We start from the raw sequence: 25,689 nt of genomic DNA on the forward strand, positions 1-25,689 counted from the left end.
GCCAGTACTCGCTCTCCCCTCACCTGACTGGCTGGCTTTACACTCCACCTGCACCTTGCGAACAGCCCATCCTGTGAGCCTACCCCTTGTGGGGTGCCTCACAGCCCTAGCTCCAGGATTGAGCCCTGGAGGAACCCCTCAGTGGCCAGCACCCAAGGTCCCCCCCCCATCTGCCAGGGCAGGCCACACATTCTCACCGCCGCTTGCCCACCCTGTCCTGCTGAGCCAGAAGCCTGGGGGAGACTTTCACCCTCACCCTCCCAGCACACAGCCAGTGTTGGCAGTGACACCCGGCAGCCTTGTCCAGTCAGAGCAGGATCTCTGACTCACTGGGACCAGCCAAGGCTGAGACACCTTCACCCAGCCATGGTGCCCTGCAGGCAGGTGTTGGCTCTGCCCCAGGTGAGCGCTGCTGAGTCGGCTCTTACCCCTGACATCTTGGGCCAGTGCCCTCAGGGCCAGGCTGACTTCAGACGCCCCACCTGCCGGCCTCCCAGGGCTGGGAGTTAATTGTGCCATCCCTGGGGCTCCCATTTTCTTTCCAGGTCCTCCAGGCAGTTCACTGACCCTGCTGCTCATGACTCCTGCTCTGTCCCAAGAGTGATATTTCAGCCCCTTTGCAATGCCGCCCTGTGGATGTGAAGTCCAGAGGGAAACTGATGCATGCACAGGCATCATAAAAACTGCAGAAAATTTCCACTTTGTGACAGCAGAAAGCAAGATTTCCCCAGCCCTGCTGTCAGCAGCTAGTGCTGCCTCATTGGCAGGATACTTGGTGCATGGACCACAGCTGGGCTGAGTCAGCTGGAGCTGTTTGGGCAGGGAGGAGAGTGGGGACAGGCAGTGGCACTACAAGGCTTTTGTGTATCACTGGGTGGGGTCCATAAAAAAAGAGCAGCTTGCTCCTGGCCAGCCTGAGCTTCAGCCACCGTCCGGCCCTACAGAAAGAGCAGCAGGTCTACGCAGATGTTGGCATAGCAGAGAGGTGGCACTATGAACAGGCAGCAGGATGGGCAAGTGGAGCCAGACTCACCGCCAGAGCGAAGAGAGGGGCCAAGGGCAAAGTCAGGAGGGGGGTCCTCTGCCCCAGGTGAGTGATGGGAGATGGAGAAAGAGGAGCGGCTGGAGCCGAGAGGCCTGGGCTATGGGCAGGAAAGGGGGCATGGTAATCCCAGTCTGACAATACCTGTGCTCACTGCTCTGGTGCAGGAGGGCCTGACGTGAGCCGAGGGCAGGAAGCTGAACCCAGACAAAGCAGGTGTAACTGTTTCACGCTGAGGGGAATTAGTCACTGGAGCCATTGTTGTGGTGCAGTCTCCATTGCTGGCAGTTTCTAGCTCCAGCTGAGCTATTTCTAACAACTCTGCTAGGAATTGCTGTCTCTGGCCTGGCCTTGCAGGGCTCAGCCTAGCTGATTGCAGTGGGCCCTTCCAGCCAGGGAAGCTCTAAGCTCCGGTTGGGCCAGGGTGCAGCAGGAACTGGGGCTCTGGCAACCAGGGCTCCCTGTTCACTGCCTACCTCCCTACAGGCTGGACTACCAAGCCCAAGGTCTCAGTCCCTGTCTACAAGGGGCTCATGGCCCAGTGTGGCTCAGGCCCTTGGCAATGCCTCCAGCCCCAACACCAGCTCCACGACTACACTACTGGGCCTTCAACATAGTGATCTCTGTGGGGCTCCTTGCAGCAAGTGCAGCCCAGCCAGACCCTTGTGCAAGGCTGGATTGTCCACTGGCTGAAGCCTTGGAAGGTCCCTGGGCTCAGGACTGAGAGGCAAAGCCATGACAGCTGGTGTCGATTCCCCTGCTGGCTCTGGGTCCTTGTCCTTATCTCAGGGCCAAGTCCTGCACAGGGCAGCTCTGAGCCTAGCCACCAGGTGGTCTCCAGCAGGGCACCCACGTCCCACCTGCCAGGTGTCCTGCTGGGTGGTTACTCCCGCACTTCTCAGCACCACAAAGAGCATCCCTGAGCCATGTGCAGCCAGTGTGTCACCCCTCTGCAGGGCACTGCCCATCATCCTGGCCCCTTCTCCCAGCTGTGCTGCCCCAGCACACACCCCCCCCCACAGCTCCGCACTGCCCTACCCTAAGCAGGGCACTGTGAGCCCTGCTTGCATCATCTAGACTGGGGGAGGGGAGGGCGGTACTAGCGTCTGTCCTCACCGCTCATTGCTGAGGCTTGCCAGGGGCCTTTCCATGGTGTCTGTAACTTGTGTGTGTGTGCGTGTGTAGGGGGGTGTTCCTTGCCAAGAATGGGGAAACCCTTCCGCCAAGTCTTCAAAGTTCTTGATCTCATTTCCTTCCTGCTGCCTCCCCGGCACCCTCTGCAGCCCTTGGCTGTTCTGTGACTCTACGAGCCTGGGGCAGGCCTGGTACCCAGGGTTTTCAGAACCCTAAGCAGTGGTAACTTAACAGTTTCTCTCCAGGTGCTGTCAGGAATAAATCAATGGGGACACAGCTCCTCTGTCTGATAAATGATTGACACAAACAAGAGTGCTTTTACCTACAACTAACTTTTTTATAAGGTCTTTTGCACACATTCTCCCCTCCCCACCCCATATGCTGTAGCAGTGGGGTTAGAACCAGCCAAACATTTATATATACCTAACATCTGAAATGGTTTCAAGGAATCAAAACCAGTCTTCGAGGTTGGGAGTCCCAGTGGGGGCACCAGGCTCTGCTGTATGTGGGGTGCTGGGTGGCTGATGGCTACAGGGGCCGCATCAGCACACATCCACACCCTCAAGAGGAGTAGGAGTCAGGCTGCCCCTGGGGATGGGGACAGGGAAATAGGGAGGGGGGCAGGGTGTGGGACTCCAGGTCTGCCCTGATCTCCTGGGACCCTGGCACTACCCAGGGAAACTGAGTGGATCAGTAGTGGGCCCTTCCTAGAGCTCTCTCCCAACCAGAGTGGGGTCCTGCTGTCCATGGAGCCATGAGTGTGGCGGGAGCTGCCTCGCCAGGGTGCCTTCTCATGGCCAGAGGGTCAGAAACAGTGAGCCCCATCACAGCAGGTACGGCTGGGGTGGCTAGCTATTACAGCACCCCTGCTGGGCCAGTCTGGGACTGCGAGAGCTGAGAGCTCCCTCTTGCAGACCAACAGTGTCGGTGCTATCCCCCCTCAGCTTTGTGTTGAACCCCTTCTGTGGGATAGACTCCCTAGAGGCTCACTCATCCTTCAGGGCTGGCTCCTGAGGCTGAACATCTGCGACTCTAGCCCCCCTCCCGGCATCCTTCCTTGAGTGTCGCCCAGCGGAGCCGGCCACCTTGGAGAGATGTTCATACTCTGCAGGTATCAGTGCATCTCATCCAGCATGTGCAGTGACGTTCCCAGTGTGCTGTCCAACCAGCAGGGTTTATTAGTCACTGGACACAGAGCACAGGCCAGCTTTTGGTTAGCACAGAGAGAGCAGGGTAAAACATCAGCCATACTGGGCAGCCAGGGCCCAGCTAAGCTGTCATGAACCCCATGGTCTTAGAGAGAGCTTATTCCTTCACTCCCACTTCCCTGGTCCTTCTTGCATGAACAGAGAGCAACAATACCCGAAGTCCAAAGGTGCAAACAATTTGATGTTTATTGGGGTGAACTTCCAGCAAGCTTAACTACAAGTTCCTTTTTCCTTATTTTCAAATCCCAACTTACTTCCTGTTTGCCCCTAATTTATATAGTAATATTCTTAGCTATACCTTAACCAATCATTCTACTGAAATTTAACTAACCAATCCTAACATATTGTAACATGATTAGCTAACCAATTATATCCCACCACCTTAATTAGTTTACACCCAGCAAAATTAATTATACAGCAGACAGAAACAATCAGAGAACCAGACAGAGACCATGCCAATAAACAATAGCAAAGTGGGAACTATAATGACAAAACAATACAGAAGTGAGGATTTCACAACTACATCTATAAAGACATAAGTGTTTCCCAGCTGTGTCTATGGATAAGTGAGTTCTTACCAGAGAGCAAACTATCAACCTAAATGTCCTTTTACATCTTCTAGGCTCTTCCTTTTCTCTGGAGGTGATAGATTGGATCACCTTCCTAACAGTCCCATAGTGACTAGTTTGGGATGTGACCGTTTGCTTCCCAGCTTATGGCTGCCTCTGCTGCTTAGCCAAAGGCACTGGCCTAAGAACAGGGCCTCAGACTGTCACAGTGAGAGAAGGCCCTTACACAGATTCTTTCTTGTATACCTCTATTACTAGCTAAATGATAAACATATACCTATATATATACATATAGGCCTTTACAGACAGGCCTGAATATCTATATCCTTACACATGGGTCAGGCTCTGTCTGACTCCTTGATCAGTTCCCAGGCAAATGCCATGACTCATGCAGCCAGCTCCCACCCTCCCACTATCTCCCCACCTCACACCTGGCCACTATTCTCGGGCTAGGGTCTGAGCAAATCTGGGGAAATCCGGCTACCTCCAGGGCATTGGTCGTTAGGTGTCCGTGTCCTGGGGACTGGGTTTGTCAGTGTCCTCTCAGAGCCTCCATTGATATAGGTCCGCTTTGGCCAGTTTTAATTACCCAGCCCAGCTCAGTCAGCCAGATGCCAGTCATGCCTCTGTCTCCTAGCCTGCCCCATGAGCAAACAGCCCTTTCCCACCACTGGGCAACACTGTGATATATCGGGGAAACTGAAGCACATATATGCTTCATAAAAATATTATAGAAAAGTCCCACTTTGTCAACCCCTCCAGAGCCAGGGCTCCTGCCCTGCCCCACAGCGCCCCCTGCTGGGAGAGGCTGGAGATGGCATAGCTGTGTCATGAGCGCACAGGCTCAGTGCTCTGGAACAAACCCAGGCAGGACCCTCTTCAGTGTGACTCCCCTCAGGGCCATTCTCACCAGGGCAGGAAGCCTCCTTTGATTCAGTGCCTCCTGAGACCAACCTTGGACTGTTCAGCATTCTGCACACCATGAGCTCCCTGCAGCAAGTCCCCCTGGGGATGGGGCACCTGGGGAAGCCTTACACAGCTCCAAATGGGTGCCTGCATCCCACTCCGCACTCAGCCAGTGTTGTAAAAGAGCAGGAACACAGCATAGGAAAGATCTTTGTTAGCACTGAACCCAGAAAGTTACATTTAAGTCCACCTTGGTCAGACCCAGTGCTCCAAGCCCTGATTCTCCCCCCAAAACCCAAACAGGAAACTGAGACGTACTTGCAAGAGTCTATACCAAGTCACACCCAGTTGCCCCTCCTCCAGCCTTTGATACTCTTCCCGGGCAAATAGGGTCACCTGGCCTCCACTTCAGTAATTTGTTCTCCTTCTTGAAACTGGCTGGCTTCTTGAAGAGGGAGTCCTGTCCACCACCCCCACCACCCCCTGCCATCAGTTACTAAATTACAAAATAGCCAGTCCAGGCAGCTAGACAACAGTCTCACCTTATCCTCTAGAGGTTTCTGAAAAGAACAACACCCTTGTCCCACCACCTGTGTTAATACTGCAACAACGTAGGGGAAACTGAGGCACACACCATATTCATACAAAACAAGAAAATCCTCTGATTTGACACATTGGCGCTCCCTCCACAGCAAGCACTCCTACCTTGCTTCCCACAGTGGCCCCTGCTGGGAGTGGGGGGGTGTGTGTCAATTTTGGTTAGAGGTATTCCTGGAGGTTTCATCACATGACATAATCTTTTAATTAAAGACTTATCTTTAATTCCTGGGGAATCCAGGATAGTCCGGGAGGGTTGCGCAACCCTAGCTGGGAGAGACCGGGACATTGGTGATTTCTCTCTGACTCAACTTCTGGTAGTTGCTCTTTGTAAAGTGACAAGCCCCTCCCTTACCCACAGTACTCTGCCTCCAGGATTGGCCAAAGGGAGCGGGATGGCACACGACACTGGCCATTCAGCAACAGTGCTTATGGTCAGCGGCTCATCCCTGAGTTTCCTAAGAATGAGTGCCCTGCACATAGTCGTGCATCCCACACTGGGCTCTGGCCGGACTCATCACTTGCCCTGCTGCCTCGTTCCAACACAAGCACCTTAATGCCGGGCTTTCTCTGCCTTGCACATCCCTGCAACACGCAACTGTGCTCTCCAGCGCGCCACAGAAGAGGGCTGCTCAGGCGAAATTTTTAGGCCCAGCCAGGACTTGAACCAGATCCAAGGGTGCCGAGTTGTCCAGCCGAACCTGACCTGTCGCTCCAAACAGTGCCACCTGTTCTCGGAGGTCCGATGCAAGTCGCATTAGCAGACAGGGCAGCACATTCAGTCCCAGACCTCACATTAGTTGTAAGAAAGGCCACAGGCTGGGCACAGTGGAGCAGGTGCTCGGCCAGGTTTATTGTCAACAACTTACAATTCTAGCAACCCAATGACACCAACTCAGTCAGTGCACCAGGACCTTGACCCCCCTCCCCCCCCAGGCTGGCCAACAATGCCTCTCCTGTGACTCCCCCTTTTATATTATATACTGATACAAACAGATTATGGCTCACATTCCTGACGTGTCTAGTTACCATCCTGCTCCAGGGACCTGCTACTTTGAGCAAACCATCCTTAGCTTCCAAGACCTTGGTGTGTTTAGGTACCACCTCTTGACATTTGTTTCAGTAGTTAAGTGAGAGCTCTGTGCCAATCGCTCCGTCAGGAACGTGCTCACTTGGTGCTAGCTAATATACCGAAGTCTTTTTGTTATTCTGCCAAGGTCAGGCCTGTTCGGGCTCACAGCTTTCAGCTCACGCTTGTTAGTGATGCCTAGAGCTTCAGCCAGGCCTACATGCCTCTCCTTTTTGTCTTTTATGGGGAGGATATTTACCCATCCCAGAGAAGTATAGTGCATGCACTGAAGATGACCCAGTGGGCTAACCACTGTATCTTGGCTGTTTGGCTCTACCCATCCATTTATTCATGCTCCATGTGTCAAATGTTCTGCACATTCCCTAGTGCCACCTTTGGCCAGTTTCCGTCAGTCAATTGTTCTTAGTTCTATGTGGTGGCTCTGTGAACATTTGGTTGTATACTTTGGTTCAGAAGTGTAGTCTTACAGACCGTTTTAAATTATAGAAAGAAAGGAGCATACCTTTGACCCTCCAATAATAAATTCCCAATGCGTGAGGCTCCAGACCAACGCAAGACACTCTTTTTCACAGGCGGTAAAGCCTGGCTCTGTTTGAGCCAGGAGCCTGGAGTCATACGCAATGACTCTGAGCTTGTCACTTTGCCTTTGGTTGAGAGTGGCTCCAATCCAACACCAACTAACTCATCCCATCCAGGGTTTTTGAAGCCGAGCCTTGAAAACTCTAAGGATGGAGATTCTACCATCTCCTTGGATAACCCATTCCAGTGCTTCTCCACCTTCCTAGTGAAATATTTTTTTCCTAATAGTCAACCTAGACCTCCCCAACTGCAACTTGAGACCACTGCTTCTTGTTCTGCCACCACTGAGAACAGCCTAGCTCCATCTTCTCTGGCCCCACCCTTCAGGTAGCTGAAGGCTGTTATCCAATTCCCCCGTCACTCTTCTCTTTGGCAGACTAAATAAGCCCAGTTTTCTCCTCGTTAGTCATATGCCCCAACCCCCCCAATCATTTTAGTTGCCTTCTGCTGGACTCTCCAATTTGTCCACATCCTTTCTGAAGTGGGGGGGGCCCCAAAACTGAACTCAATACTCACTCAATGTGGAATCACTAGTGCCAAATGGAGGAGAATAATCACTTCCCTTGATGTGCTGGCAATGCTCCTACTAATGCAACTGACATTAGCCGTATTGGCAACGAGGGCACACTGTTGACTCATATCCAGATTCACGTCCACTGTAATCCCCAGGTCCTTTTCTGCAGAACTGCCGCTTAGCCAGTCGGTACCCAGCCTGTAGCGGTGCATGGGATTCTTCTGTCCTAACTGCAGGACTCTGCATTTGTCCTTGTTGAACCTCATCAGATTTCTTTTGTCCCAATCCTCCAATTTGTCTAGCTCACTCTGGACCCTATACCTACCCTCCAGCATATCTACCTCTCCCCACAGCTGAATGTCATCCACTAACTTGCTGAGGGTGCAATCCATCCCATCATCCAGATTATTAATGCAGATGTTGAACAAAACCGGACACAGGACTGACTCTTGGGGCACTCCGCTTGAAACCAGCTGCCAAGTAAAAATCGAGCTATTATTGATCACCACTCGTTGAGCCTGACAAACTAGTCAGCTTACTCGCCTTATAGTTTATTCAGCTAATCCATACTTCTATAACTTGATGGCAAGAATACTGTGGGAGACCATATGAAAAGCTTTGCTAAAGTCAAGCTATATCACATCCACTGCTTTCCCCATATCCACACAACCAGTTATCATAGAAGGCAATCAGGTGGGTAAGGCATGACTTGCCCTTAGTGTATCCATGCTGACTGTTCCTGATCACCTTCCTCTCCTCCATGCCCTTCAAAATGGATTCCTTGAGGACCTTTCCAAGGCTAATTCCTCACTCTGGCACTTCGAGCGCAGAAGGTAGAGTTCCGCAAGGATTCTGGCCAAGTTTGTATTAAACTCCCAAGGTTACAGCTTTTCTCTGACCTTGGATTGGTAGATGCTGCCACTACCGAAATGCTAAACCCCTTTGTGAGCCCAGAAATGTGCCCTTGTGCGTTCCTTCCTATGGAGTATCCTCAAGCCCTTTCACTGCCCCCCGGGGAAGAGTTGGGGAGGGGAAGGAAATCAGCTGTTGCCACCAGCTAATTAAACATGTACACAAACCTCTTCAAAGACAATTCTGTTCTTAATGTGACCCTTCTGCCCGTCAGAGTTGGCAGCAACAAGGGCCGGGTTCAGTATCTAGGGGTTCCATTCCAATAACACAATGCAAACCGGCTCGAGCCCCCACCCAGCGACCTGGGACAAATATATACCACCCCCGCTGGGTGCCTCCAAGAGGCAATACTTCCCCTCTCGCAAGCACATAGTCTGAGTGTAGCAAAAGCCTTTTAATAACAGAGAGAAACAATGTGGCATTATGTTGGGGAAACACCACCAACAGGATTCGTAACACAACCCATGAGCAAAAAAAACCACCCTAAGCAAATTGGGGCATATCCTTTCCCTTTGGTTCTTGAGTCCAGCAACCCCAAATCACCCAAAGTCCCAAAAGTCCAATGACCCAAAAGTCTCTGTCCCTGGTCAGGGCAGCCCCAGAGTTCAAAAGTTTATCTGCAGAGCTTTACCTCCCAACCTGGGTGGAGATGGGGGGAGAGAGGTAAGGGGCACCTTACATGATCTGAAACTGACCACCCCACAGCTCCATAGGCCTTCGCTCTGCCAGCCACCCCACGAACTGTTTCGCTCGGCTCCGCTCCGCTGCTCCACCAGCCGGTCCACGAACTGCTCCACTCCATGTCCCACAAGCAGCTCCCGCCGTCCTATGAACTGCTCCACCAGCCTGTCCACACGGCACTCCAGCCGTCCCACAAACTGCTCCACAATATATCTTCAGGCTTCCCCGCTACTTAACACAATGCTCAGTGTTTTCAGCTCTTAGTCAGTTCAGCTCTTTGATGAATTCAGCTTGTTGTAGACGACCATCAGTGCTGGTACACCATTAGCCCAAAGTGAGCTCAGCAGCCTGTAACTAGACTCCTAATGGAATCAAAATTAGCTCTGATATTCCACAGTGAAGAAAGAAGGCAATGCAATTACCACATAAGGTCCTTACCCAAGGGCCCATGCCACCAAGCATTAATACTTGTCCCCAGCCTCTCTCAATTCACAGAGTTTTGGAACCCATGACCCTTGCCTAGCAAGTGCTACTTAGTTGATGGTGAGTCCCTCCATCATAACAAAAGGCCAAGTACAGTTCCAAGCACAGTTCCCATAATCACGGTAATAACAATTTATTCTTCCTGCCCCAATAACAGAGACACTGGGGATCCCACAGCAGCCAAAGTGACCATTTGGGCTGCTATGGCCTCATTCTAGGCGGGGTGGGTGTGCCTATGCAAATGAGATCAGCCCCTGAAGTTCTTTTCCACAACTTGCCACACCTCACCACCAGATGTCAGGGTGGAGCTCATCCTGACACTGCTTACATTAAAAAAGGTAAATTTTATTAATCAAAAGAGAAAGAAAATACATCTGGGTCTCAGGCTGTGGCTAGATTTAAAAGAGCCACTACAAGAATTAAGCACCAAGAATAGCTTTCTTGAGGTCCATCTTAAAGGTTAGCAGCAAAACAAAAACAACTAGGGTTAGCACAGAGGAATCCACAAACCATAACGAAATAAAAGGGATAAACCTAATCACGTCTTCGTAGACATTTCCTGATCTACTTACATATGTGGGGTTTTAAATGAGTAGATTCTAGTTATGAGCTGATGATTTTTCCATACCTGGCCCAAGCTTCTTACAGCATAGCTCTGCCCTATCCGCCTCTCCCCGGGAGAACAACAGACAGACAAAAACAGAGTCTTTTTTCAATTTTAAAAAGGTCTAGCTTTCCCAATGTCTCTTTGACTAGGTGCCCGCTGACTTCCTTTACCTCATAGCAGTGAGACTTTTTAACCCTTTAGAGGTAGAGCAATTGGAGACCAGCTTCTAAGAGGGATTTCATAGCTACTGTCTGGGTGGGTGTCCAAAAAAGGGAACTGCCCCGCACCCTTCATTTATCACAACCTGCTTCATAACTTTTCCAGGGACTGAGGTGAAGGTGACTAGTCCATAGTTCCCCAGATTCTCCTTTTTCCCTTTTTTAAAGATGGGCACTATATTTGCCTTTTTTCAATAGTCCAGGATCTCCCCCGAGGACCAGGCATTTTCAAAGATAATGACCAATGGCTCAGCAATCACATCAGCCAATTCCCTCAGCACCCTCAGATAGACATGTGAGCATTAATGCACTTTAGTTGGGTGTGGGGTGTCCAGATGTGGTTGTCCTGAGTGATAATGGCACCTGTAGGGGTTTGATACTAGTCACTAGCAAGGCATTGTGAGAGACAGCCCAGGCTGAAAAGAGGCTGCACCCCGAGGGGCTCCCATCACCGTGTCGCAGTGAGCAGGGTGAAATACACAGTGTGACGTACCCCTGGTGTTATCTGGATCAGTGATCTGCTAGGTCACTCAAATCCTTAACTCTGAGAGCCAGCCTTACCCTGCTCTGCTGTGAGCACCCCACTCTTCACGCACAGCCTCTGCATGGATTGGGCAACTGACTGACACTAGCCAAGATCTCTGGTCCCAGACACAACCCTAGTAACCTGCATCTTGCAGTGTTCAGTTATGCCCCTGGACACTGCAAGGTTATATGAGTTTGTCAATATAACAAAGAAATTGATATGTACTAGGCTTGTTATCCCAAGGGAAGTCTCTGACATGCTTCAGACCAGACGCACTGCTTCAGGTAGAATAAACAAATACATTTATTAACTACAAAAACATAGGTTTTAAGTGATTCTACGTCAAAGCAAAGAAGTCAGATTTGGTCAATGAAATAAAAGCAAAATGCATCCTAAGCTGATCTTAACACTTTCAGTGCCCTTACAAACTTAGATTCTTCTCACCACAGGCTGGCTGGTTGCCGTTCAGCCAGGCTCTCCCCTTTGATCAGCGCTGCAGTCTCTTGGTGGTGATTTCTGTAGATGGAGCAGGAAGAGCATGGAAAATGTCTCTCCCTTTTATCATGTTCTTTCTTCCCTCTTGGCTTTGCCCCCCGCCCCCCGGACTGCAAGGTCAGGTGAGCTAATGCTCATCATAGTCCCTAACTGAGCAAGAGGGTGGGGGACACACTTGAAAGTCTAACAGAGCCTTTGTTTTTGTCTAGGCCTGTGTCCTTTGTTTCTGTGAGGGTGGGCTGTGTTTGTCTGATACGTGCCCTGATGAGGTGTGAACTGCCCCTCTGCTTTTGGAAAGTTTTTGCCTGGGCTTACTTTAAGCCATGCAGCTATATTTTAAGCCTCAAACATGAAATTATAAACTATAACATTACTATAACATTATTGTAGCAAGAATTACTATAACATCACTGTAACAACAATGATCAGTGTATCATGAGCCTTCTGAAGATATCCAAGATGACAAACTTTGCACTGGAGACCACACAATCATTTTACAAGGGTGAACATGGGGGTGCGGGGTGTTCCCCTGAGGTACAGAGCATCACACTGGGTTACAGAAGGTGGCTGTGGATATACTGTGGCTCCTCAGCAAGGCAACTCAGTCAGGGAAGAAATACATTCTGGCTCTGATAGCTTTGGCTAATCGCTACCCAGCGGTGGTGGCTTTATTCTCTGTCGAGGCAGACACTGTGGCAGATTAGACCATATTCAGCAGAGTGAGGTTCCCCTGGGAGGTCCTTACAGACCAGGGCTCCAATTTCATGTCAGCCCCTCTCCAGTGCTAGTGGGAAAAGTGTGGGATCCGGCACACCTGGGCTTCTTCATATCATCCTCAGTTCAATAGGCTGGTGGAGAGGTTTAATGGGACCCTAATGATGATGCTGAAGACTTTTATGGACCAGCATCTGCAGGACTGAGGTAAGTATTTACCCCACCTGGTGTTGCATAGCGAGAAGTGCCCCAGGAACCCATGCGGGGGGTTCCCCTTTCGAGTTGCTGTATGGGAGGCGAGTGAGGGAATCCCTGGACTTGGTGAGGAATGAATGGGAGGGGAACGCCTCTCCTATGGAAAATCAGTGGTGAAGTATGTACTGACTTTCCGGGAAAGACTCGCTGAGCTCATGAGTTTGGCTAGGGAGAACCTAGCCAGAGCCCAAGGGAGGCAGAAGTTCTGGTATGACAGCTCAGTGCATGCCTGCTCCTATGACACTGGGGACGATGGGTGGCTCTCATCCCAATGAGGAATAATAAATTACAAGAGGCCTGGGATGGGCCCTTTAAGAATATCTAACAGTTAAATGAGATGAACTATGTTGTTGCTCACAGCGACCAAGTGTACCATGTCAATATGATGAAGCCATAGTTTGACAGGGAGAAGCTGGTACTGGCCATATGTGGGTAAGAGGGAAATGGAACTCTTCCTTGTGACAGGGGCCAACCTCCCTCTGCAATCAATTCAGAGAAGTGCTGCATTTGTATCTGCAGCTGTTGTCCAACTGTCCTGGGTTCACTACCCAGGCTGCCTGTTGGGTGACAATGGGAGCCAAACTTCCCATCGGGTGTTCCCTATTCAGAGTCACTGGAAAAACAGCCTAGCACCTGGTGAGAGAGGTCAAAGACATGCTGGCTTTAGGGTTGATCCAGCCATCCTCCAGCTCTTAGGCCTAGCCCGTGGTCTGGTTCCCAGGAAAGACTGTTGATCCGGTTTTGTGAGGACTATCGGAAGTTCAATGTAATCACTGTGTTTAGTTCTTAACCCATGCCTAGGCCTCAAAAACTCCTAGACAAGTTGCGGAAGACTCAGTACCTCACTACCAGGGATCTCACCAAGGGCTACCAGCAAGTGCCTTTGGCTCCAGGTGCCAGGTTGAAATCTGCTTTTATAACCCCTCTGGGGGGGGTCTATATGTTCTTGATACTGCCTTTCAGCCTCAAGGGGTTGCCTGCCACCTCCCAGCATCGGATGGACCAGTTACAGAGGGGATGGAGCACTTTGTCCTGGCATATATTCGTGATATCTGTGTCTTTAACTAGACGTGGGAGGGTTATGTGTCCCAGGTGAAGAGGGTGTTGGGTTGCCTCTTGGATGCAGGACTGACTGTTAAAGCTGAAAAGTGTAATGGAGGGGGAGGCTTGCAGAGGTGTCGTACCTGGGCATCAACATGGAGAGTGGCCACCTAAAGCCAGAGCCAGTCAGAGTGGAGGCACTCAGAGATTGGCCTGCTCCCCAGAATAAGATGGTGGAGGGTTGTGTCGCACTTTAGCTCCATATCCACCCGCATCACTGAGTTAAGCAAGAAGGGTAAGCAAGACAGGGAGTCTTGGCTTGGGCAGTGCCAGAGGGCTCTCTGTGCTCTGACGGAGGCTCTGCTCAAGTGCCCAGTTCTTGACAAACCTTTATTGTATTCTTTGATGCCTCAGACACCGGGCTGGGCACGGTACTGATCCATGCCAATCTGAAGGGGAAGAGACACCTCATTGTGTACCTGAGCAAGAAGCTGCTGCCCAGGAGCAGAGATATGCAGCCATAGAGAAGGAATGCCTGGCCTTAGGGTGGGCTCTTAAAAAGCTACAGCTATTTGGGTGCTATTTCACTGTGTACACAGATTACCCCCCCTGGCGTGGCTGTGTTGGACCATATGAAAGAAGTTCTGTATTAAAATCACAAATGAGTTTGATTCCCCATAGTTTAAATTCCAGGGTATTACTAATTAAGAGGTCTCTTGGTTTTTGGTACTGTTTCTCTCCCTCTATGTGTGAAACTTGCAAGCTGCTAATTGCGTTAGTACATTCTAAGACAGAGTCTGTTCTCAAAGCAATTCACACAGAGAGACTCAAAGCAATACTCTGTAACAAAAGAAACAGCACCTAGAGACTCCCTGCCTTTTTGTTGTATTAACAATTGTGATTAAAATAGAGATAGCGGATGTATGTGGATGGATGCTTGGTGTGGATAATAACTGAATGATCAGGGAGATGCCAGCCTAAGAATCTAGTGTCCTTCGGCTGAAGAAGGCGTCAAGTGAAAATAACCAGAGGACCCCCGGAGGGCAGACTGGAATCCACCCAACAGCCTCAAGAGTGGGAGAACCAAAGAACAAGATAACATCTAGCAGCACAGAGCCAGCAGGAATGTGCCATCTGCTGATTGATTCAGCAACAGCATGATGAAACAATTCCCATAGACTGGCCTAGGAAGAAATTCCTATAAAAATGGACTCTAGAAAGTGAGAACTTTGGGGGGGGGGGTCTGATTCTGCAAACCAACTTCCAGGAGCATCAGATGAGCAGCTGACAAGGCCCTGCTCCTTCCCCATGTCCAGGCCACCTGGCCAGTAGCTTGGCATGAGCAACTCTAAGGCTGGTAACTATGATAACAACCTTGCAGAACCTGTGTGTGTGTGTGTGTGTATGAATGAATGTGTGAATAAATATGAGATTGAATGGAATGTTATAACTATAACTAACTGCTTACTATGATTCTTTCTGTATTCACAATAAATGTGGTATTTTGCCTTTTCCCCTCTAATAAGATCCTGCTGGTTTTTAATTTATTGGTATAACAGCTGCACCAGATGAAAGGGGCCAATGCCAAACTCCTGAGGTGGAGTCTGGTCTTCCAGGATTATGACATGGAAGTGGTCCATGTTAAGGTCCAATATTATAGTTGATGCTTTGTCCTGGAGATTGGGGGGGGGGGGCTAAACTTCTCCAGGGCTCTGACTAAAGTGACCCGCTCCGTTCAGTCTCAAAGCAGAGAGAGAGAGGTGTCAATGTGGGTTTTTTCCTTTGTTATGTTGTATAATGGGGCAAGGCCAGATGGCTATAGAAAAGTAGTGGGAGATAGATAGCTCCAGGCTAAACAAATCCCTGGTACCAGGATAAATTAAATGGCAGCTGCTCCAAGTCAATTAAGACACCTGGGGCAAATTAAGAACTTTCCAGAAGGCAGGGAGAATGCTAGGTAGATTGGGAAACCTGAAGCCAATCAGGGACTGGCTGAAACTAGTTAAAAGCCTCCCAGTTAGTCAGGTGGGTGTGGATGTCAGGAGCTGTGGGAGGAAGTTGTGCTGTTGGAGAGACTGAGCAGTACACACCATATCAGGCACAAGGAAGGAGGCCCTGAGCTAAGGGTGAAGTGGAGCCTGAGGATATAGGGGCTGCTGTGGGGAAGTAGCCCAGGGAATTATGTGTCATGTTTCTAAAAGATCAGCTACCATAGCTGATCTATTAGGGTCCCTGGGCTCAAACCCGGAGTAGAGGTTGGGCCCGGGCTTCCCCCTTTCCCCCATTAATCACTGAAACTGGGAGACAACAGAGACTGTGCAAGGAAGGATAACTTCTCCTCACCTCCCTTGTTGGCTTATGATGAAAATGGCTCAGTAGACTGTTACCCTTTTCTCTAGAGAGAGAAGGATTACATGGAGGGTCACAGTGAGCCTCTGAGGCTAGCGAAATCCACCAGGAAACGCGGGACCCACGGAGACAAGAAGAGAGCTGTCACAGTTGTATGTGAGTCTTAGTGTTTTGTATGAAGACACAGTTTCCCTGTGTATTGCATCAATGCCTAGATGGGAATAAAAGTGTGTGACTTTGCTGACTCTGCGGGGGGGGGGGGGGGGGAGGGGAGGCTGCCCAGCTGTCTGCATGTAAGCGATGGATGGTGCCTTCATAACCGGAGACCCAGGAGTGGGATGCAACCAGGTGACACTTTGCCAGGGAAGCAAGACAAAGACCAAGAAGAGGGGCAGTGGGTGTGCTGGAGGTCAGGCAGCTGGAAGGGGCAGTTGGCTGTTTGGGACCCAGAGGTGGGAGTCGAAGGCGCCATGCCCTGGGTCCCCCCAAGATAGACTTTGTGGAAAGTTCCTGATTTCTGTGCTAAGAAACTCTCCTTTAGTCTGTGTTCCTGAGGGTGAGATTTACCTGAATTTAGTTTCTTACTGTATTAGGCTTAGACTTGTGTGTTTTGTTTTGTTTTGCTTGGTAATTGACTTTCTTCTGTCTGTTGTTACTTGGAACCACTTAAATCCTACTTTTTATATATAATAAAATTACTTTTTACTTAATTAACCCAGAGCAGGTAATTAATTCCTGGGGGAGCAAACAGCTGTGCATATCTCTCTGTCAGTGTTATAGAAGGCAAACAATTTATGAGTTTACCCTGTATAAGTTTTATAAAGATTAAAATGGATTTTTTGAGGTTTGGATCGCTTTGGGAACTGGGTATCTGGGTGCTGGAAACAGGACCACTTCTTAAGCTCTTTTCAGTTAAGCCTGTAGCTTTTCGGGGATGTGGTTCAGACCTGGGTCAAGCACAACAGGAAAGGCACTGAAGGCCCAAGTTGCCAGGGAAAACAGGCTTAGAGGTAGTCCCAGCACTTAAGGTGGCAGTTCCGAAGGGGTTTTCTGGCAGCTAATCTGTCACAGGAGGCTCTGCCAAAAGCTAAGCAGGAACTGACTGGCGTGGCTGGTGGGAATGGTGCGCAGAGGCAGTGGCTGTGGTGCTGCATGACATGATGGATATGGGGTGCAAAACTGCTTCCTAGAGACTCGTCCGTGGCAGCGAGGTGGATTTTGGGGTGACTCCAGCTGCACCGAGGAGACTGGGCTTGGATGCCTGTCTGACCAAGTGGAGAAGTGAGCTCTGATACACACAAGCGAGCCCATGGACAGTGCCCTGGGCTAGGAAACAATCTGGATCTGTAGAAGAGCAGAGGGACCAGCCCAAGTCACCCATCACAGAGCGGGGGGTCTTACAGCTCTGTGAACTAGCTACAGGCTGGAAGGCCAGGCCACTAGTGGAGAGCCAAGTCCCATGGTCAGGAGTCAAATTCCAGGTTCATACGGTTTTTCTTTGACTTCTTCCCGTGGGTTTCCCGTGGGTTTCCCCATGGGTCTGGCTCCAGCTCTGCTAAACAAACTTCTGTCTGGTTTTCCTAGATAGGCTGAGAGGCGAGTGATAAGGAGAGGGGTGAACTGAAGCGAGACCCATGACCAGGTGACCCGGCTCCCTGCAGGCTGTTACTAGGGTGCATGGGGGGCAGGGGGGTGTCCAGAAAAGGGCAGGGCACTTGTGTGTCCCATGTTGGGGGGGGTGTAAATTCCCAGCCTGCTGGGGAAAGAGCAAGGCTTGTGGAGCTCAGGGAGGGGGGTGCACCTATCTGCCAGCAGCCGGCTGAGCTGGGAGCCTCCCCTCGGCGGACACAGACCTGCTCCCTCCTGCTGTGGGCAGGGATTTGCCCCAGAGACCTCGGGTACCCCCCAAAGTGTCCCAGGTAGCAGCCCCAGTGCACGATGGGTGGAGTAATCAGGGGGCTGGGTGAGAAGGTGGTTGGACAGGTGGGAAGAATGGGGCACTGGGAGTCCCAGTAAACGGCTGGCATCTGGAATCCCTGCAGCACACCTCATCTGTCTCATGCCGGCTATGGCTTGGTCAGATGAGCCAGGGCTGTTCCCACAGTGGGGCAGTCACAGCCCCAGAGCCAGCCCCTGCCCTCCTCCTACATGCACGCCATGACCCAGCTCTGCCCTCCCAGTAGTCAGATCCACCCTAGAGCTCCCTGCCCTGCCTCTGGGTCACAGCTCCTGTTCTATTGGCAAACTTAGAAACATGAACCAGCTCCTCTACCCCCACCATGTTCCCTAGGACCCATGTGCTGACGGGCCAGTGGGCCACATGCTTCCCTGCCCCCACCCAGGGACTGCCTCCTGCCCCCCCCCCAGCACTCAAGGACCTTTCCCCTCCTCCTTTTGCCCCCCCACCATTAGCTCCAGCCCATCACTGCCCTCTCCTAGTGATGCATGTGGCTGCAGCATACAAAGGCTCCCAGTGAGACATGCCCAGGCCAGGCACTGGGCTCCTGTGGGTCACAGCAAACTCAGGAATCAGTGCCCGTCCCCCCCCCCCCCCCCCAATCCCAGGGGAGAGGCTCCTTGGAGTGGGTAGGGCCAGAGCCTGGCCCCATCCTTCCAATGCTGCTGCCATCTCCCCCAGGTGGACTTGGAGCCTGCCAGGCCCTGCCCAGGCTCCCACCAGTCCTTGGGGCTGGTCCTGTACCCCAGCACCCAGGTCCCCCCGGCCCACATAACAGAGACACCTTAAGCATGTTTATTGCAATCACCCAGTGCAGTAATGAGGAGCAACCCCCTGTTGTGAGGCTGATGCCCACAACCCAGGGACAGGCTGGCCTGGCTTGGTCTCAGCACATGGGACAGACAGTCTGGATTCAGAGCCCCACGAGGGGATGCTGTGAGGGCTTGGCACAGTTTGGCATGGGTGAACTCCAATGGCCATCATGAGGCAGAGGGGAGAGCAGTGCTGAGCTCATTGGGGGGGCCATCCCTGCCCATCTGGGCCCTGAGCTGGGCCCCCTGCCAGCTCAGAACATCCTCATCACTTTGTTGATCCAATCGACGTAGAGCGAGACACGAGTGTAGATGGCTGGCTGGTCCTTGCGGGCACACAAACGCATTGGGGTTATGATGCCCTCCAGCACCCAGCAGTCATGGGTCAGGCAGGCCAGCGGCCCCCCATAGTCACCCTGCAGGGGCCGAGAGAACATGCCAACTCTTACGCCCTGCGCTGGCCCCTCAGCATGGGCAGGGACTCGGAGTGTCAGGCCACTGTGGAGGGCCCAGGGCTCCTGGCCTCACTCCTGTGCTCCTGTCCTGCCCTGCCCCACCGTGTCCCGCAGGGCCACGTCCTGCCCTGCCCCCTCACAGATCCTCCCCATGCTCACCTTGCATGGCCTCCTCCCCCAGAATCCACTTCCAGCCCCCACAGCACTCCCCTCCCCTCACCCATAGCACATCTTCCAGGCCTGCCCCCATGGCATTCCCCCGTCCACAGTACTCCCCTCCCTTCCCTCACAGCATTCCCTCCCAGCCTTCCCCAGACAACACTCCCCTCCCCTCCCCCACTGTACTCCCCTTCCCTCCTCCACGACACTCTCCTCCGCCACAGAACTCTCCTCCCCTCTGTATAACATTTCCCTCCCCTCCCACCCCCCAGAGCACTCTCCTCTCCCCTTGAACTGCCTCCCAGCCTGCCCCCTACAACACTCCCTCCCCTCCCCCACTCCCCTCCCCCAGGGCACTCCCTCCCAGCCTGCCCCCACTGCACTCCCTTCCCCTTCCCCCAGCATGCACCAACCAGCATGCCCCCCAGCTCACCTCACAGGCCCCCACCCTGGCTCTCAGGGGCGCAGTACACAGTTCACTCTCCTTCACCTGGCCTCGGAGCGCCATGTTGCACTCCTTGTTGCTCATCACAGGCAGCTTGGCCACGTTGAGCAGAGTCTTGTTGCCAGTACCTGGGGGAGGAGGGAGAGCAGGTGAGAGGCCTAGGGGCTAGAGCCCAAGGACTGGTGGCCCCATCTCGCTTCCTCCCGGCCTGGCCAGGGCTGGCTGGAGGGGAGGCTGGCTAGGCCATGACGGGGTCCCTGTCTGGGATCTGATGTGGCAGTGGTGGAAGGGATGGGGCAGAGGTATGGAGCAGAGGGGAAGCTGCATGGAGCAGGAATCTGCCTGGGGCTCCTGTAGTATAGAGGCAGGGTAGGAGAAAGCTGGGGAAGGTGGGGTGTCATTGCAGACAGCCCCAGCCTGGAGAAGAGACTGGACGGCTCTGGGGGTGTCTGTGCCCCATGGCATTCTCCAGTCCTCACCTCCTGGCTGCCCCCTCCCTGACCCTGGGTCTGTACCTCTGGTTTCACCCCATCCAGCGATCTCGCACTCTGTGTTCTCAGGCACGACGTACCGCTCTGGTGGGAGGCAGATCAGAGCCACCCGCTTGTTCAGAGTTGCTGGCCTGCCAAGAGAGAGCAGTGCCACACAGCTGCCCGCCCACCCCCTGCCACCCAACTCCCAGCATGGCACCGTGGGCTCTGCCCTCACCATGGCCATTGCAGGAACAGGCCTTCAGCACAGATTGATCTGGAGCAGCCTCCAAATGTGACTCAAGCACAACAGGACTGCTGCAGGGACCCAGGCTAATGACTCGCAGAGTTTTGAACTGCCCATTCAGCTCTGTCCAGCCCTGGGGGTTGCTGACTCCTCAGCCCCAGAATTTGGTGTTAGCTGGGGGATTCCCCCCACACTGGACCAGGTTTCTTGTCCCCCTGCCTGCAGCTGCCTCTTGCTTTCCAGGGAGTGCCAGCTGGATGCCAGTGCATGCCCCTGCATGAAGCCATGGCACCAGGCCATGGGGGGTCAGGGAGGCAGAGCCAGAGCCAGGGACTGGAAGTGCAGCCAAAGATGAGCCACTAGTGCAGGCTCCAAGCTGCCCCCTTCCTGGCGCTCCTGGCACAGGGAGGAAGTGGTGCTGAGCAGGCTGGCTGGCTGCAGGACTGAGGGGCTGGCAAGGGCTAGGCTGCGCTGCAGAGCTTTGTGCTGTGGGATGCATGGGCTGCATCACAGCCAGGCACCTGCCCTGAGCTCATGCCACCTGCCAGGGCCATATACTACCCCACCTGCCTCCCTGTCACAGCCAGACACCTGTCCCATGGGCCGGCACCCCGCACCACCAGTGCCCATACCGGCCGTGCACTCCTGCACCACCCTTCCCATCGTGGCACCCGGCATGCCTGGGCAGGGCATGCCCTGGCTGTCCCCAGGGCCCCTGGCTGGCTCCTGGGGGTTCTCTGTGGGAGCACAGGAAATCACTGGAGCCAGCCAGACCTTACACCCCTTATAGGGAAAGGGGGCACTCCAGTTGAAGGGAAAGGCTGTCACAGCAAGAGCTGCATGGTGGGTGGGTGGGGGTGGGGTCCAGTGTACGCCTTGGCACCAGGTCCTGGCCTCACCAAGCCGGCGCCCTCAGCTTGCTCACCTGGCTAGTTTCAGCAGGACCAGGTTGGACGCAGAGGGCCCGCAGACAAGTCTCAGGATGGGGAGGGCCTGTTTGTCGGGGTCGCTGGGGCTGGGGTCCTTGAAGAGGGTCCCAAGTTGGACCTCATAGCTAGACAGGTCAGTGTCACTGCCAGAGGAGGCAAGATCCAAGCTGCAGCACATCACTCCAGCACAGTGCCCCCAGACCTCACTCTGCTCCTCAGCCCCCGCCCTTATCCCCAGCCTCCATTCAGCAGGAGCTCCCACTGTAGGGTTGCCAACTGTCGAATCACACAAATCCAAACACCCTTGCCCTGCCCCCTGCCCCGCCCATTCTCCAAGTCCCCGCCCCACTCATTCCATCCCCCCTCCCTCCGTCGCTCACTCTCCCCCACCCTCATTAACTTTCACCAGGCTGGGACAGGGGGTTGGGGTGCAGGGGGTGGGGTGGACTCTGGGCTGGGGCCGAGGGGTTCGGACTGTGGGAGCTTTTGATATGGTCTCCCACAGTATTCTTGCCACCAAGTTAAAGAAGTATGGGCTGGATGAATGGACTATAATGTGGATAGAAAGCTGGCTAGATCATCGGGCTCAACCAGTAGTGATCAATGGCTCCATGTCTAGTTGGCAGCCGGTATCAAGTGGAGTGCCCCAAGGGTCCGTCCTGGTACCAGTTTTGTTCAATATCTTCATTAATGATCTGGAGGATGGCATGGACTGCACCCTCAGCAAGTTTGCAGATGACACTAAACTGGGAGGAGAGGTAGATACACTTGGAGGGTAGGGATAAGATACAGAGGGACCAAGACAAATTAGAAGGTTGCTCCAAAAGAAATCTGATGAGGTTCGACAAGGACAAGTGCAGATTCCTGCACTTAGGACAGAAGAATCCCATGCACTGCTACAGACTAGGGACTGAATGGCTAGGCAGCAGTTCTGCAGAAAAGGACCTGGGGGTTACAGTGGATGAGAAGCTGGATATGAGTCAACAGTATGCCCTTGTTGCCAAGAAGGCTAATGGCATTTTGGGCTGTATAAGTAGGGGCATTGCCAGCAGATCGAGGGACATGATCATTCCCCTCTATTCAACATTGGTGAGGCCTCATCTGGAGTATTGTATCCAGTTTTGGGCCCCACACTACAAGAAGGATGTGGACAAATTGGAAAGAGTCCAGCAGAGGGCAACACAAATGATTAAAGGGCTGGAGCACATGACTTATGAGAAGAGGCTGAGGGAACTGGGGTGCCACAAGTATGCCTTTTCTTTTTGAGGGAACTGGGTTTGTTTAGTCTGCAGAAGAGAAGAATGAGGGGGGATTTGATAGCTGCTTTCAACTACCTGAAAGGGGGTTCCAAAGAGGATGGATCTAGACTGTTCTCAGTGGTAGCAGATGACAGGACGAGGAGCAATGGTCTCAAGTTGCAGTGGGGGATGTGTCTGTTGGATATTAGGAAAAACTTTTTCACTAGGAGGGTGGTGAAGCACTGGAATGGGTTACCTAGGGAGGTGGTGGAATCTCCTTCATTAGAGGTTTTCAAGATCAGGCTTGACAAAGCCCTGGCTGGGATGATTTAGTTGGGGATTGGTCCTGCTTTGAGCAGGGGGTTGGACTAGATGACCTCCTGAGGTCCCTTCCAACCCTGATATTCTATGATTCTATGAAGGGGCTCTGGTCTGAGGGTGGGGCAGGTGGTTGGGATGCAGAGGGGGGGTGCAAGCTCTGGGAGGGAGTTTGGGTCCTGGAGGGGCTCAAGGCTGGGGTTGGGGGCACAGCAGGTCTAAGTCAGGCTCTCTGCCTGCCCCTGGCTCTGCGCCACTCCTGGAAGTGGCTGGCATGTCCCTGAAGCGGGGGGTTATGGGGTCTCCACGCACTGCCCCCGCCCCAAGCTCCGACTCCACAGCTCTCATTGCCTGGAAACTTTGGCCAAAGGGAGCTGCGGGGGCAGTGCCAGCAGGCAGGGGCAGTGTGCAGAGACCCCTTGGTCCTCCCCAGGGGCCTCAGGGATGTGCTGGCTGCTTCCAGGAGCGGCCCAGAGCTAGGGGCTGGCAGGGGGCCTGCCTTAGCCCAACTGCGCTGCTGATCGGGACCAGTCCAAGGTAAGCACCGCCTGGCCAGAGCCCACACTGCTTCTGCACCCCAATCACCTGCCCCAGGTTGGAACTCCCTCATGCACCCTAACTTCCTCCCTGACCCTGAACCTCCACCCGCACCCCAATCCCCTGCCCCAGCCCTGAGCCCCCTCCTGCACGCAAACTCCCTTCCAGAGCCTGCACCCCTCACCCCACCTACACGCCAATCCCCTGCCCTAGCCCTGAGCCCCCTACTGGAGCCTGAGCCCAGCACACCCTCCTGTACCCCAACCTCCTCCCCCAGCCCAGAGCCCCCTCCAGTACCTAAACTCCCTCCCAGAGCTTGCACCCTGCACCCCCTCCTACACCCTAACCCCTGCCCCAGGCTCAGCCCGGAGTGCCCTCCTACCCTCCAAACTCCTTGGCCCCAGCCCAGAGCCCGCACCCCAACCCTCTGCCTTTGCCTGGTGAAAGTAAGTGAGAGTGTGGGAGAGTGAGTGATGGAGAGAGGGAGGATGGCATGAGCAGGGCGGGGCCTCGGAGATGGGGCGGGACAGGGGTGGGGCAAGGGCACTTGGGTTTGCATGATTAGACAGTTGGCAACCCTACTGGCTGTGCAGGGCTCTCTCACAGTCCCCCATATCTGGGGCCCCACCTTTCTGGCCATGGTGCCATTAGGAGTGGGCAAGGAAGGACTGGCCCTTCCCTGCAGACCAGGGCTGCACAGCCCAGGAAGGTGCTCCCAGACAGTCCGTGTCTGACCATCACTACAGCAGCCCCCTCATGCCCAGGCCAAAGGGCTCGCTCTTGGGCTGATACATGCCATGCGGCACAGAGGCGGGAGGCCAGGCTGACAGCGGCTGAGCATGGTGCTGCCCAGACACCTGTGTAGCCTGCAGCTAGGTAGGGTAGGGGGTGAAGGGACAAACCACAGGCTCTTATTGTCCACTGCCCACCTGTGCACTGCAGCACCCACCAGATGATGCCTGCAGCTGTTGCAGTGGTGCTAGTCAGCAGGGACCATCTGCCTTCCCTTCGCTGCTCCCCGGCCCATCACTGAGCCCGGGCCCACTGGCCGCCGTACCATGGAGGACTGGATGGTAACAACCCCTGGACTAGCGTTGAGCATCTGAAAGGCACCAGGTAGCTGATCTCTGGACAAGTCAGGGTCCAGTGGGACTGTCCCCTGCTCCAGCCCCCCCCTCACAGTGCCATGTGCTCGGCCAGAATGGCTCATGCACAGAACACCGCATTTCCTCCCCTGGAGGGGCTCCAGGGCACAGCTGACACCTTACCAGGAGGAGAAGCACTGGCGCGTACTGATGACCCATTGCTCCTTCACTAGGGATCCTCCACAGAAATGCACTCCTTCCCTGCGGGCAGAAAGCACACAGCACATGGGAGAGGCAGGGTCCAGGCAGCACCCCTGCCTGCCTCACAGGGCCTGGCAATCTAGTTAGCACCAGGTGGATCTGGCAGCAGTAACAAAGAGGAGGTGAAGGGGTGACTTGATCACTGTGCAGCATATTGGCACAGGAACCGAATCTTTCATCCTGGGCTCTTCAGGCTGGCAGAGGAAGGGCTACCACTGTCCATAGGTGGGATGCTGAAGCTAGACACATTCATCCTGGAAATCAGGCTTACATTTTTACTTGTCAGAATAATTAACCATTGGAACAATTTACCCAGGGTCATTGTGGATTCTCCACCACTGACAATTTGTAACTCAAGATTGGCTATTTTCTGGCTCTAGGAAATGTTTTGGGGATTTTCTCTGGCCTGTGTCCTACAGGAGGTGAGACTGGATAATTACGATGGTCCGTTCAGGCCTGGGAATGGCTGAACCTCCAGATCGCCATGCCTCTCTGAGGGCTGGGGGCACTTGGCCTCCAGCAGATCAGATATGGGACAGTGAGGTGCATGGGGAGTCTCTGCCTCTGTGGCATTGGCCACAGTCAGAGCGGTCACTGGTCTGCATGGCACTTTGGCTCATTGTGAGATGGTACCGTGGGTCTCAGCTCCATGCAGCTTAGCCTCTCTCCTCTGTGAGGAACCTATGGCAGGAGGTGTGACCACCACTGGCTATTCTGCAAGTGCCAGTCCCCAGGCCCCTGCTATTGCAGCTGCTGAGTGCCTGGGGGCCTGGATGCTGGGGAACTGCTGTGTGCATTGTGAGGCCTGGGGGCAGGCACCAACATTCGTGGCTTGCTGACCCCCAGCCTGTGCCTG

At 53.4% G+C, this 25,689-nt stretch overlaps 1 protein-coding gene across 1 annotated transcript in view; it reads right to left on the bottom strand.

The window, feature by feature from the left end:
- Positions 1-18,943: 18,943 nt before the first annotated feature.
- Positions 18,944-25,689, bottom strand: part of MST1 (macrophage stimulating 1) — a 174,622-nt gene continuing 167,876 nt past the window's right edge. Inside the window, exons 14-18 of the mRNA XM_074959623.1 lie at positions 24,756-24,833; positions 21,391-21,537; positions 20,264-20,370; positions 19,737-19,876; positions 18,944-19,105 (exon numbers count right to left, since the gene is read on the bottom strand). Coding sequence (XP_074815724.1) covers positions 18,944-19,105; positions 19,737-19,876; positions 20,264-20,370; positions 21,391-21,537; positions 24,756-24,833 — 634 coding nt within the window. The remainder of the gene's footprint in view (positions 19,106-19,736; positions 19,877-20,263; positions 20,371-21,390; positions 21,538-24,755; positions 24,834-25,689) is intronic.

Source organism: Natator depressus, chromosome 7 (assembly GCF_965152275.1).
Source record: "Natator depressus isolate rNatDep1 chromosome 7, rNatDep2.hap1, whole genome shotgun sequence".
NCBI classification, from domain to species: Eukaryota; Metazoa; Chordata; order Testudines; family Cheloniidae; genus Natator; species Natator depressus.